Source organism: Oryzias latipes, chromosome 3 (genome assembly GCF_053564925.1).
Source record: "Oryzias latipes strain Hd-rR chromosome 3, Olatipes_Hd-rR_3.1".
In the NCBI taxonomy this organism is placed as follows: Eukaryota; Metazoa; Chordata; class Actinopteri; order Beloniformes; family Adrianichthyidae; genus Oryzias; species Oryzias latipes.
In genome coordinates, this window is record NC_136239.1 from 24,757,924 (window position 1) to 24,773,066 (window position 15,143).

At 39.9% G+C, this 15,143-nt stretch overlaps 2 protein-coding genes across 7 annotated transcripts in view; one reads left to right on the forward strand and one right to left on the reverse strand.

The window, feature by feature from the left end:
• ap1g1 (adaptor related protein complex 1 subunit gamma 1) overlaps positions 1-1,807 on the reverse strand; it is a 25,072-nt gene extending 23,265 nt beyond the window's left edge. Inside the window, exon 1 of the mRNA XM_011491233.4 lies at positions 1,668-1,807. The gene's annotated coding sequence lies outside the window, so the exon portion shown is untranslated. The remainder of the gene's footprint in view (positions 1-1,667) is intronic.
• Positions 1,733-14,735, forward strand: znf821 (zinc finger protein 821). Of its 6 annotated transcripts, none has more exons than XM_078944493.1 (6): positions 1,733-1,918; positions 8,995-9,126; positions 9,271-9,386; positions 9,914-10,012; positions 10,125-10,291; positions 11,127-14,735. In XM_078944493.1, exons 1-6 carry the CDS (start codon positions 1,915-1,917, stop codon positions 12,157-12,159), a joined length of 1,551 nt encoding a protein of 516 aa, XP_078800619.1. In that variant the 5' UTR covers positions 1,733-1,914; the 3' UTR covers positions 12,160-14,735. The 6 variants fall into 6 exon arrangements, with proteins under 6 accessions (XP_078800619.1, XP_011489519.1, XP_011489526.1 ...); XM_011491217.4 differs by having other exon boundaries at positions 1,780-1,918; positions 9,268-9,386; XM_011491224.4 differs by having other exon boundaries at positions 1,790-1,918; positions 9,248-9,386.
• The last annotated feature ends 408 nt before the right edge of the window (positions 14,736-15,143 follow it).

Sequence of the window (15,143 nt, forward strand, 5' to 3'; positions counted from 1 at the left end):
CGTGCTCTCCCACTGGTTCCCTAGTACAGTACCTCACAGCACCAACGTAACATTAACGGTGAAACAAAAATGGCGAGCAATATCGGAGATATCCAGCTGTTTAGTTTTGCGCCAGATGCCAATCTATTTGGATCCATTAGTCTACAAGTAGATGCATCAGAATAAAGCTGAACAGGGGACTTATGTCACAGCTTCTTCCAAGTGCATTTTTTCTTCTGCTCTTGATTCACAACAATTTGAATAAAGAAATGCACAGAAATTCTATTTTTAGCTTAATTTTCTATGTATGCATATATGTACTCCATCATGAGAACAATGCCACGGGAACATGTTAAAAACACCAACAATTTTAACAGGAGAGGGCCTTTAACTCCATCTATTCAAAGCTGCTTAACATGCATAAACTTCCTTTGAACTTGAAAATACAAAATGGATTTTTTATACTTTGTGTTGGTGGTTACTAAGGCCTCAGACCTAAAGTAAAAAGGCAAGACACTCAATATTTTTCACTGACCATTTAATACGAAAGAGTTGAGAAAAACAAACCCCAAATGTTAATTAACAATTATTGTAAACCAATAATTAATTTATAGTATGATTGTAAGCCTATCCTCACCTACGCCAAGAGGCCCCTGAACTCCTGAAAGGTGTGTTGGTCCTGGTCAACAGAAACATTAACACTAAAGACAACCCAGCAGACACGTCGATACGCAGAACGTCACACTCGTAGCGCACTTCCTACTTATACCTCGACTTCCTTAACGTTAACCAGTCCTGAGCAACAAGTGCTATAATGGAAATTAATTAGATGTTTCATTACAGAAATCTACTAAGGAAGACGCTTCAATGACACCAACTGTTTTGTAAACATTATAAAAACAAATTCACGTCTTTAGTGAGCTATAGCTTCCTGGATGTCAAAAGCTAACTTGACTCGACATTTTAAAGTTTTTAAATATTTAAAAACCACATCTAAAGCTCCAGCAAACTGTCAAGTATCTTAACGACGAGGCACAACAACTGAGTAAAAAGTAGCTTTACAAAAAGTGCCCATTTTACTCGAAAGGGATCATGTTTGGACATCCTTAGCAACAACAGAGGCTTTACCGCTTACTCACGCTTTTTGATAAAATGCAAGAAGTTAATATTAACAACATGAACATACAAAATAATTAGAAAAGTGGTTTTGTTTAACCTCGAGCTACGACACCTGACTGAGTTCACCAAGTGAAGAGGACATGATGCGTTTAGGCCTTCGTGGAACATTTGGATTACAAACTAGCTAGCTAGCCCCCTGTACTACCGTCAGCTCGCTACCTGACAGTTCGCTGTTAACTAGTGTATAAGTTACAGGACAAGAGCTGTGGTCCAGTAGTGGAAATATTAACTACACAGTCATCGTTAGGTGCTGTCACAATAAATATTTCACAAAACACTTGGGAATTCTGCATAGCTAAGCCCGTAGATACCTAGCACTGCTCTACATGGTAGCTAACTTAGCTTACTGACAGGCACTGCCCCGGCGCACTGAGCGCTGCAACTTCCTATGCAGTGGCACTCTCTCTGAGATAACAACGCAGACACGAACACACGCGTAATGTTTTTTGTTTAAGAAAATTACATTTTATCACATTTCTGTCGATATGTTATTGTTTCAAAGTACTTACTAGCCGTAATGACGCCAGAAAAGGACTGGACTCGTCTCTATTAGCGATGGAGGGAGGAACACACTAGACATGCAAAATGGTGGCTACTCCAGCCTCAGTACATCTACCGCAGGCGGAGGGTTACACTCTCAGAGGATGGTAAAAGGCGTTCAGCTCAAGTTTGTCATCATCGCAGGAACGGCTGGAAGCAGAGAAGTCACCACTGTGACCGAGATTACACCTGATACAGCTCTGTTTACAGGACACCATGGGTAATAGTTCCGTTATGTCACTATTGGTCTTTTGTAATATTAAATCAATTATTCTATTTGATCAGTTTTCTACAATGCACGCTCGGTCTGTTCCCGTTATTATAAAGCGCTAGCAATAGAGCCTGTTGTTTTCTTTAACCATCTGGTTCTCGATTATCTTTTTGAAAAGGTTTCGAAACGTATTTATTTGAGATTGGATTCCTGGTTACACTGAGATGCGTTGTCTGACATTTTACATGAAACATGTGTTAAATGACAAGGCGAGGTTTCTTTTGTTGAGATAGAATATTATCCTTTAACCTTGCGGATGAGTACACTGTCCGTCTCGAAGGCGTGCTGCGGTCAGTTTACTCGTGGCATACAGTGATGACGACTGCATGCAATGTGAGAGTTCAGTGGTACCGTAAATTAAAGCGCCACCTAGCGGTGTCTCTTGTCCTCTTAAGAGGATCCTCTTGAGGTTTGATCTAAAACAATAATTTATTTTTTGATGAGATACCAATTTAGACTTGTTTTGTTTTTGTTCAATTGACCAAAACCATGCAAAGGTTTAATTATACTTAGTATATTTAGTTTATAAATAAAGATTAGGTTTGAAATTCAATGTAACAATTATTTAAAGAGAGAATTTGGATTAAATTGATATGCATTAAAATATCATTTAAAATGGAATTTGGCTCTCATAAATGCTTCATTTTATATTTTTGATGCTACATTTAAGTGTTGGTAAAAGTGATTTAAAGCAAAAACATTTTAATTACGGTATACATCTTTTTATTCAAGATGGTTGTACATGTATGCATGACTAACATGTCCTTGTTGTTAAGGTTATTTTTTGGGTCTCCCACAGGTGTCGGGAGTTGAACTTCAATAAGACGAATTACATATTTTGCAAAGCAACATATGAGGGATTAAAACTTAAACATCAATAAATAACACTTTGGACTAATTTGCCTTTATCCTGGATGGAAAAAATGATAGTATTTGTTTTATTAAAAGCAAATAACTAAACAAACAAAGTATGAGTTCAATAAATTTTCACGTTTTTTCTAACATACATATAGTACGCTAATTTAAAAAGAAATCAATAATTATTGAATTAAAAACTAGGGCTTTCTTTTTTGCCACACAAAATAAGATAAGAACCATAAAGTGTGTATGTAGTTATACGAAATGAAACATATATACGTATTTTTCATACAGAATAACAAAATTTATTAGCATCTGTTTCTATACAATTAAAATATTTGCTCCCCTGTAGAGAAGTTTATTGAAATATTTTTGTTTCTTGTTTTCTCCGCCAGAGAGCGCTGTTTACCCTGTTAAATGGATTGTCGTATCTTCTTATTCTCTACAAAGGCATAGGAAGTTTAAACGAAATGCAGTTATGCGTTTTTTTATGGGACACTTCATTAATTTTTTTTCTCCAGTTTGTTTTTTTCTGCTTGTTTCATATTTTTTACGTTGTGATCGGAAAATGAACCCTTTAATGAGCTTTAAATCAGTTTGTCATAGTCATTTGATGATGGGTTATGTTTTTTTTAAAGCATATTAGCTTCTGTAAACTTCTAAATGCTTGTGCTTAACTTACTTTTTAAAGTTAGTTGTCCATAATTAGTTTAGTCCATACGTTTTTTTTCTCAACATGTAAGTTTAATAAAGAAAGCTTTTTATTTTTTGTCAGACTGCTTCCGTTTGTTGTGGAGGTAGTACTGTAAACGGTTTTGTTTCGTGGTTCCCATATCTTGTTTTTCAGACGCCCCGTAAACGCACCTTCAGACTCGTCTCGCTGCCCATCCCACAATGCCTTTCGGCGTGGCTTCATTTGTTTTGCGTCGAGATCAGCTGAGCTCGCGAGTCGCTGCAGTGAGTGGACTCCTGCCAGCGGCTCGGGACTCCTCGGCGTCTGTACGCTGGCATGGACATCGTTTTAAACCTTCCGATTGGACTGGAAGCTAACATTATTTTATAAAACTTACATTTAAAGTCTTTTTTTTTTATCCTTAACGCATATCAACTCTGTATTTTAAATCATTTTTTATCATGCTTGGAACTATTACACTCGGACTATTTTCAAAGTAAGAGCATCCTTTGGAGACTGCATATTTTTTTCAATGACCCGGGAGCGGGCTGTACTATGTCCAGACGAAAACAGAACAACCCTTTCAAAGTTAACTGTAGGTATCCCACATTATTATTCTTCCACCAGCTCTTTATCCATGTTCTATCTCATTGCCAGGATCATTTATGCATTATCATCTTACTGTTTACCCATGATTGTGTTTACATTGTGTTCAGTGAGCCCTTCTTCAGCAAATAGCCACAAAATAAAGACTAACTTTAGTCGTTTTTTTCACTAACAATGACATGCTAACAGCACCTTCAGGTCATTGAAGTACGGAAGCTCTGCTCAGCACCATAGCTGCAGAGATGCTTGATCATCACATTGATGCTCTCTTTTACAACAATCAGGGGTCAAAAAAAGTTCTCCAGATGTTTTCTGAGCCTCTTTCTGACTTCAACGTGTAAAGATGGCTCCTGTATCAAAGGGAGGACTTGGAAGAGAGTCTGCTTTCAAATAGATGTTGTCTGCTTGGTAATATCCTGGCTCTGAAAGCCTTATTTGTGCAGCGATATACCCCGTTGTGTGCGCAGCTGCATGTGTCTGTTCGAAGGTGTTCGTGCTTTTATTCTGTTGGAAAAAAGGGATGCAACTTATAGATACATGTCCAACGGTAGCCTGTATGGTGAACACGTTTTCATTTGCAACAATGTTGTAACATCACCGTGCACGTGGTTATTTCATGATTTACTGGCAACATATTATTTTTGTCCAAAGTGGCAATCCAAATTTGAGGCAAAGACTCTGGTGTTTATCTGTTGTCGTTGTCCGACTCCCGCCTGGATCTCTTTGTGAAACAACAAGATGACAGCTCATCCAAAACATTTAGCGTCCAGTGAAGGGGATTGTCCTGTTTAATCTACTGAAGCAATACGTGGCACGGCCCTCTTTTCTAAACATAGATGTTTTTCAGTAGTTTAAACAGACTACTTAAGGTATCCGTAATCCCGTAAGAGATAATGAGGTCATTTATTCAGCCTGTCTGCCTGAGACAACATCTCCATACAGAGGCCAAATGAAAAGTTTTGACAGCACAGAGTGGTGAAGTTCTGGCAAATTCTTCCACTGTCAGAGTGCAGAAAGTTGCAAAAAAAAAAAAATTGCCCTTCTGGAGTGGGTCACTCCGGACAGGGAACTGTAGAAAAAGTTTCTATTAGTGAGTCCTGTAGAAAGAAAATACTTATTTGAGGTGATGGGAAGTAATTTTCTGCACTAGAATGAGTCATTTTTTCATATTTTTAGCATTGACATTTTTGTTTTTTTGTAAAATTGAGTTGAAATCTAAAATATTTTCAGTTCTAAACTTTTTGCCATATCTTTGTAAAAAAAAAAAAGTGATTTAATGTTTCCTGTTTTTCCTAATCCAAATCCAAATGCACATCTGAAATTGGTTTAACTTTTTGTGTTTAATGTTAAGTTTACCACAGGCAGAAATACCGGATCGTTAGAATCATTTTCAAGTCTCCGGTTAAGAGCGGACCCTGTGTGTGGCCCTCCATCTTTGTCCCTCTGACGGTGCATGGACGGACCTCCCGCAGACTCAGACGGTGTTGTTGTGAGTGATGGCTAGTAAGGGGAAGGTGGGGCTTTTGAATTGCGCCAGACCCCCATTGCTTGGCGTTTGAGCGTAGTTTTGGCATTCTGTCCTTTGTCCATTTTTGTTTTGCACACTACCCCTCCACCACCAACTCCCCTCTGTCTCTGCTGTTGGCTGATGAGTTTGCCTCTTTGTCTGGATTCAGTCAGACACTGCGTCACCTCCTGCCTACAGACACACAGACTCAGAGATAACATCACAGTGGCAGAGACTGGGGGAAGGAGGGGGAGGCGGCACGCAAGGAGAGACAGATGTACAGACAGAGGGCTGGCAGTGGGGGAGACGGTGTTTCTCACACATCAGTCATTGGCTGCGCGCCGAGAAGCCAGCTTAGTGTAATAGATGATGGTTCAATACCCGAGTCTTCTCAGCTGTAGCTAATAAAAGCTCGGACTTGTGGTAGAAAGTGCCCAGACTGCTCTCCTGTGCCAGTTTTCACAGGGATGAAGGATAATATCACAAACGTGAGCGACATGTCCATGTTTTCCACAGACACTTGGTAGGAGAGCAAGTGTTTGTGTATGTGTGTACACAAGTACCCCAGGATTGTGGTGAAAGCTATATTTACTGATCACATTCAACCTTAGTCAGGATCTCATGAGCAAGAAAGAAAACTTGCTTTTGAATTCCTTTTGACTTTAATAAGGAAGTGCGCAGAGTCAAACACAGGTTGCTGGGTCAAGTGTAACCACAAAAAAGGTGAAACATTAGACCACATCCTTCAATAATAAAAAAAATAAAAACCCTATCATAAAGCAGAAAGTGGCCGTACAGAAGGAGAGAAATAAACCGCATGCGGGCTGTCGTGGCAGGAAGCAATATCCTCCCCCTCAGAGCTGATGCTACAGATCTGGAAGAAGTCAGTGCTGCTCATGAGCACGGAAGGCAGAGGGCGAGCCAGGCTGTTCAGTGTGTGGGCGGTGTTGAGAGAAACACACCGGGTATCAAGGCAGTTAGCTGGAGGAAAAGAGGCTGCTTCTCCCACAGGACTGCAGCATGACTGTTTGAACAGCTAGCATGTATCTGTGTGTGAAACAGTGGGGGTTGGGATGCAAATGAAGCTGGTGCTCATGCATGTATGTCAGCCGTCTTGTGTGTCTTGTCTTCACATGCAAACCTATTATATTTTAATTTTTGTCCATAGGAAACCATCCTACTGTGTATACAAGTTACTCCTTCTGTATTTTAAAATTCGGAATATTTTGCGTCAAATCCTTAAGCTAAACACTTATATGCCTAAAATGTTTATAACAAATGTTTAACAGTTTGAGCTTTTATGGCTTTGCAACATCTAAAACAAAAATGAAACCCACATCTGGATTATTTTGGTATAGTGCATATCTTTTAAGCTCAGACTTTGAGTTTTTCACCTGAAGTTGTGTATATTTTTTGAGTAAACCTACCTGCAAAAGGGCCGTATATTTTAATTAAATAGACCAAATCACACATTTTTGCTGCAAAAGCTAACACAAACTCTATGCTTTAAAGATCTGCTCTGTTTCTGGTGTTTTTAGCATGTTCTTGGGGCATTTTACTCATGGAGGACATGAATAAAGAACACTAAGATTAAAACAGCATTTCTGAGTATTTCTTTGTTCATTGGGAATCAGGAGCAGACATAAAATACTGTTGGAAACAGCTTGTAGGGTAACATAGAACTTACAGTCAGTAGGCTACAAGCTCCACTCCTTTTGATGCATCTACTTGCAGAAAAATAGATCTGTGTACGTCTTTGTTTTCCTCATCAGATCTGGCATCTGGCTCAAAACTGTACGACTGGTATCAAGTCCACCCCTCTCTACTGGTTTCATTCTTACTTCTCAAGCCATACTCTGATTATCCAACTGAAATCCTTTAAATCTCAACTCTCATCCATTTCCTCTGGTGTTCCTCAAGGTTCTGTTCTCGGTCCCCTCCTCTTCTTTACTTACCTCCTACCGCTCGGCAATACATTTTCCATAAATTCAACATTGATTTTCATTGTTTCTTGAATGACACTCGGTTCTATCTGTCCAGTAAACCCAACTCTTCTCTTCCACCTGCCTCTCTTTCCTCCTGCCTGTATAAAAAAAAACCTGGTTCACCTTAAACTTTCTCAAACTCCACAGTGATAAAACTGATTTACTCCTTTTAGGTTCCAAATCCACTCTTTCCAAAGATTCCTCTTCAGTTTTTCCTTTCCCTCAGGTAAAGAGTCTGTTGTCATCCTTGACAGTACATTATCCTTTCACTCTCACATAGTATTACTCGGTCTGCCTACTTTAATTTATGTAATATTAATCGTCTCCGCCCCTCCCTTACCGTCTAGTCCCTTCTCGCCTTGACTATTACAATGTACTTCTCTCTGGTTTTTCCAATAAAAGGCTGAATAAACTTCAATTGGTCCAGAATTCAGCTGCCCGCATCATCACCAGAACTCCTTCCTTCCATCACATCGCCCCCATTCTCCAACAGCTGCACTGGCTTCTGGTCATTTTCAGGATTCAATTCAAACTTCTTCTCTGTATCTTCAAAGGCCTCCATAACCCGGATCCTTATCTTTCTAATCTCCTCCATATTAACTTCTCAACTCCTGAACTCTCTCCCCCCTGACCTCTGTGACATTGACCCTTTTTTTAATTTTTTAATCCAGACTCCAAACCTATTTGTTTAAACCTGCTTTTCCAAATCACACTTTTCCTTCATCTGTCATCTGATTTTAATAAGATGTCTATTTATTTTATTGTTTTTTTAACATTTTCTTAAAATGATTTGATTGTATTTTACTTTTGAATTTGTAGAGTGTCATTGAGTGTTTAAACATAATACATTATTCATTATTATAATTATTTACGTCATAACCAAAAAAGGAGCCAATATGTTCTGTTTTTGTATGATATCCATAGCTTAAATGACAATAAATTGAAATAGTAAATATCTAGTACTGCAGTTGCAAAAGGACTTTTTTTTTCTGACACACAAAGAACAAATCAAAGGAAAAATGAATATATTTGAGCAAAAATTACATTTGCACCTTACTTTTGAAAACCTTTATGTTTAGGGAGTCTGCTTTTGTGCTGAAACAGTTGTTCTTTATCAAGTGTAGCTCTGTTCTCAACAATTGAGATGCAGTTATTTGTAGAAGCATGCCACTTGTAAAATGAGTTTTTCATGGGGGAACCCTGCCAGGTGGAACGCTGTCACATTCACGCCTCTCTGTACATCTGTTTGGATTCGAGATTTCAACATTGTTTGCCAAATAATGAAATTGGGTGAACTTTTCCCTAAAATGGTTGTTTTTGGTCACTTTAAAGCTGATGGAATTCCTCTTTTCTTCAATCACAACACATCTGGCTCACTGCTGTCCCCTTTCTGCAGGGCCGTTCCACACTACAGGCTTGACAGGACTTCAGAACGCAGCCAACATGAACGGGGGGGATGATTTCACAGATGACGGTGAATGCCTCAGTCACAATTCCCATGGAGTCCAAGGACGGGATAGCCTCACAGGTACAGGATAGAGCGAACAGGGGTGGGGGACAGGATGGACTCTGTAGGAACAGCCTCGGATTGACGGGTGTTGGTGAGAATAAGCCCTGCTCTGTGTTCTGTTGTCTGTCTGTATTGATAGGGCTGTGTTTGCTTCCATAGAAGAAAGCGATAGTGACCCTGACAACCAGGGCGAAGACTCTTCCTCCAACACCTCTGCCGACGACCACATGACCACCAAGAGATCGCGGTGCCACCTGCAAGGAGCGGGGGTCAAAGAAGTAGGTTACTGGCAGTAAAGACGGCTTCTGTCTCGTTGTCTCCAGCGTTCACAGCCTCCCTGTGCCAGGACACTGCTCTGTTCAGGAAGAGCACAAACAATGTCCACATCCAGAGTGAAGAAAGATGTTTGGATGGCTGGGACTCATTTGACACTAAAAACATCTGTCAACTTGGAAGCTAAGATATTTCACTACAGTTTGTCATCAACAGCGTTGTAGTTAAAACAGATTTTGCATCAGTCTAAAGGTTTGACACTTGTATTTTCTGTTTTGTTGCCATATACGAGTTGCATCCATGACAGTGCGCAGCGTTCTCCAACCACTAATGAGTCTCTTGGGCTTCTAAGAGTTTTCTTTATTTCACTCTATGCTTCAGACCGAACCGGTTGATGGTTGACAAAGCTGTTGAATGCAACCAAAACACAATTTAAATATTTTTGTTTCAGAATGTTTGTGATTCTGGGAAAAAGGGTCTGCGTTTGTGCAGCATCAGAACGGCTCCTAAACTCGTCTGTTTCTGCCTTTAGGAGAGTGAAGAAGGCGGAGATTACATCAACAGCTTCGTTTGCCCTCTTTGCTCGCTGGATTTCAGCAGCCCTGATCGGCTCATCTCACATGTCTACCAGGTGAGAACTGCTACAAAGAAGAATGATGAAGTTTTTGTCTCAAGTATTTCTACATAGCTAAAACTGTAGTCACATGTGACGCCTGCCTTCTTGTTTTCCCTTTTTCCATCAGCACACATCTATGATGAGCAACAGCAAGAGCTATGTGTGCCCAGTATGTGGGCGAGCCCTCAGTTCTCCTGGCTCGCTTGGACGGCATCTTCTCATCCACTCGGAGGACCGCCTCTCCAACTGCGCTGTCTGCGGCGCACGATTCACAGACACCACCAACTTAAACAGGTTCTGCTCATCTACGCTGTTGCTGCGCTCTCTGGCCTTGCATGCCCATCATACTTGTTATTTTAAAAGAAAAAGCTCTTCTATGCCTCCACACTAATATATTTATATGTATGTATAAAAAATCTTCAAAAATAAAACGTTAGTTGGTCATGAGCAGATTTAATCCAGGCAGCAGTTGTTCTGAGAGGTGTGACATGAAGCAGACTGCGAAGCATGAGGGCCGCATAAAATTAGTCCTGCAATGACAAGAATTTAATGAAAAGAAACCTGGATGTTGCTTGGCAACATCCAGGTTTCTTTTCATTAAATTCTTTTCATGAAACATGTTTGCCTGGTAACATGTGACTACTGTTAGGCTTTTCAAATGCACCAAAATAGCTTGAAATGGCACACACATTAAAAGTAAAAACTCTTAAAAAGCACATAGGAGAAAGAAATAGACGGTAGCTGCCAGCCAGTTACGATAAAAAACCTGAAATCCACAGAAAAGATGCACAAAAGAAGTGTGTCAGGAAAGATACACAAATAGAGGTAACTTTTGCCAAGAAAGTTTTTCTAATTTTTCTGCATGCACTTAGCTGTGGTCCGCACATTTTTGTTGGTCACAAGTGAGTGGAAATTAGTTCTAGTATGGTTCAAAAACAGAGTCCATTGAGCACCGTCTAATTTTAAATGAACATATTGTAAAATTATAAAAGAAAAAAAAGTTACAAGTTTATGTTTAGAATTTGTTTTGACAGGTGAAACGCACAAAATGCACTCCAAAAAATACAAATAATACAGGTCGTCACTTTACATCTCATTTTGATCTCTGTTGTGTCTTTTCTTTTCCCAGGGAGAAACTTAAGGATGTTCTTGACTCCTGCAGGATGGATGCCAACAGTGCAAGGGATTCCTGCTCCATGTCCCAGTCCCTCTCCAGCAGCCCCATGAGCAGCCCGGGTTCTGGTTCACATCCCTGCCAGGAACAGGGTCCAAGTTCCAGTTTGTGTCAGGGTTCAGGTTCATGTCACGCTCCTGAGCTGAATCCCAGCCCATGCCACGCCCCTCGTGCATGCCAGGGCTCGGGTCACATGTCCAGCCAGTGTCAAGGCCCCAGAGCGTGTCACAGCTCAGATCCTACATGTGGACCGTGCTCAGGCCCAGGACCGTGCACAGCGTCTGACCAAGCCTCCTCCTTTTCTTCGCTGCCCGACAATCTCCTCTCCGAAGGGCCATCACTGGCATCCATCCCTGATGCTCTCAGCTCCTCTTCCTCTGGACTTCCTCCTATTCCTGACATACTGAGTCCAATGCCAGTGTGTCCAGCAGGAGTTCTGCTCGTGTGCAACAACTGCATGGCCTATCAGCAGCTGATGGAATCCCAGTCACCGCTGCGGAAATGGGCTCTGCGTCGGAAGAACGAACCGCTGGAGGCCCGGCTGCAGCGCCTCGAGCGTGAGCGCACAGCAAAGAAGAACAAGCGAGCGTGCGAGACGGAAGAGGAACGCGAAATAAGGAGGCTTCGGGACCGTGAGGCCAAGCGGATGCAGAGGATGCAGGAGACGGAGGAGCAACGGGCACGCAGGTTGCAGAGAGACAGAGAGGCCATGCGCCTGAAGAGAGCCAACGAGACTCCAGAGAAGAGGCAGGCCAGGCTGATACGTGAGAGAGAGGCAAAGAGGATCAAGCGGCGGCTGGAGAAGATAGACCCTGCTCTGAGGACGCAGATAGAGCATGATCCGGCTGCAATGGCTGCGCTCACAGCTGACATGAACCTCTTTCAGTTCCCTTGCCCCATGCCCGTCCCCTCCATTGATAATGGGCTCTTCATGAAACTGCCCTTATTGGACCAGGCCACAGGAAGGGAGGGAACAGCTGGTCTGTAGTTGCGTTTTGTACATTGTGCCATCTGGTCGCCATGGTTACAGTGGATGGTTTTATGCAGCTTCTTTTACGTGAAACGACTTCATACAGACTGAAGTGACAATTTAAAAAAAAAACATTTCTAATTTATTACAGTATATATGAAACCCTGGAATCAGGGTTAAGAATGTTCCTTGTTTAATGGAAAATGTTATAATTGCATGTTGTAAAGAGATTTATCTTTGTCAGTGGAATCACAGATTTTCCAGTTCACTCTACTGGGAGCAGTAATACTTCCTTGGAGGGAAAAAAAAATCTTTTGCACATGGACCATGAGCGTGGGAGTGGCCGTTTTAAAGCCACAGCGCTCTCTCCTTTCTGGTCCACCTCGCCAACCCAGTAACCCTGATGCATTGGTAGTTATACCTCTCTCCCTCAAGCTGCTACCGTGGACCGTTCAATACCAATCTACTACCTCAGCTGGTGCAGCGGCCGTGCTCCGGCCTGCGGCTCACTTCATTTCAACTTCAAGCTTCCAAAGCTCTGTCAGGACTGGCCGGGACGACAGAGCAGGCAGGCTTGCTCGTCTAGAGTTTGTATTTATCATTCCGGCACTTGAATAGGACATGCATTCACAGGAACAATAACACTAGTTCAGTGTGCTTTTTTTATTTTTTTATGGGGAGCATAGTGGTTGATGAACAAATGAATGGTTTGTCTTATTGAACATGCCCAGTGTTGAGCAAAATTCCATCATTTCTTTAGTCCAGCTTTCACATCCATTACACTCTGTTTGCTTAGTGTTGAATCTCTTTTATACACTCCACATATCAAACATTTTTCTGTTACAAAGTCCTACTTTGGCTCACAGGAACTTGATCTGTGCTGCTGTTTTTGTACTGTACAATACATGTGTTACCTCGTCAATATTATGGGCTCATCACATTAAGGTATAAGTGCTCAAATGTTGTTAAGTGGTTAGAAAGAGAAGGAAAAAAAAAACCTTAAATGTTACCTGTTGACCTCATAGTTGGATATATTACTTGAATTATGCCTGCAAGGATGCATTTGTTTTTGTGCTCATGAGCAAACATAAATGTTGGTTCTTAGTATTGCAAAAAGAATCCCACTTGAATAATAACCTCTGCTTTGTGCAATTTCTGTAGCATTCGGATGCTTAGTAAGCTGCAGTATTTTCAAAATGGGTATTGTTACCACTCGAGTTTTAAGCAATTGTAAGTAAGTTGGGGTAAGTTTCATTATAATAGAATATTGAAGTATACTCATTAATCTCATTCCAGTGCATTTATGCAATATGACATAATTTTGTAAAATAGTTTGGAATATTTTATTGGTAGAACATAGGGTTGTTGTGTCATTTTTTTAAATTTCTTTTCTTGCATCTTTTAGTGAACAGTTTTGGAACAGCTGTTTGAGTCACTCCTAGATCAGCCAGAATCCATATTTTTACTCTCAGTCCTGATATGAGTCTTTATTCTTGGTCTTCTTTGAGATCTGCTGAAATAAAAACTGCAGAACTGTAAAAAAAAAAAATCAATTATTAATGCAGAACCCAAAGGCTCTGGAAAAAAAACAAGAGATTTTTAAATAAAATAAAGTTCGTTGAACAAATGATTTTTTTTCTACACAAGCATCAATAGAATTGTTGTTGGTTAAGCTAAAATAAAAGAAAAATATTTTAAATTCTAGCAGTTACATTTAGTTATCTCCATTAACTGAGGCATACCTGCAACTTGGTTACGTTAAGGGTGTTCTAGGAGTGAATCAAACTTCTATGCAACAGCAAATAAAATCCCTTTTCACAGAAACTATGCAGAATGCAATTTACATGTTCTTTTTTTTTTTTTTTTTTATATGGCTTAGACTCAAAAATGAGAAAGCCACCTTCTCAGTCAACCTAACTCAGTGAGAAGGCTAAGAGTCTTTGGTTCCATGAGGTGCATTCATCAGCCTCACGCTCTGACATTGTTTTTAAGAGACATTTGGTTGTCCTTCATTCATTACATGGAATCAACAGGGTCTCACTGCCATTTGGTTTAGGCCTTTCTAAAAAGGGCAAATAATCATTTTGGACAAACGTTTCAGTTGTTCCTGCAATTTCTTAAATCAGGAACATTAGGTTTTCCCAGAGGTCGCTCGTTTGATCCCCAGCAAACGTCTAGAAGTGGGAGAACTGTGGACTCGGTCCTAAGAGCATTGCGCTCGTCTTTGATTAAGTAAACTGCATGTTATAAACTGCGCTTGTACTAGAATGGTTCGATTTTAACTTGTGTTCTACTTAAATTTTATTGCCTGCCTTTTTTTGTTACTGTTTTATTAAAGTGTTTTTATTTAAAAAAAAAAAAAAGCATCTTAATATTGATTGTCAGGATTTTCAATCAATGTCCATGTTTACACAATAAATAGCTGACAAACGGCCAAACTAATGAGAGAAACTGCCAACGTCCAGCTGGCTGTGGTATGAATGCATTCTGATTGGGTAGCACTTTTGAGGTGCCATCCATTGTTACTCAACTATTAGGAGACAGATAATATTGAGTCCTGGTAAAGAATGTGGTAATAAACATCAACTTTAATATGTGGGTGTCATTTCTTCCTTTATTTTTTAACTTGCTTTTAAAAACTTCATTTTAGCTCAATTTCTGGGTACAAGTGCAACATTGGGAACAATTAAGATTTATAATTTTTTCCCCATCGTAATTTAATTTATATAAAAATGTGTTTTAGTTATGTTTATAGATGTATTTTTGACTATAAAAGTATGCAATAATATTTACACTGAATTTGGAAATATGATTAAATGATTAAATTTCATGTTTTTTATTATCTTTGTATATTTATTTCCTAATCCCCTTTTTTAAATAATTTTACCTTTAAAAAGCATTTTTCCTAGTTTGATTTATGAATAAAAAACTTATCTTAAAAATAAAAATCTTTTTTTGCCTGTCACATTAACACCAACTTAAGCATTCATTTAAATTATTTT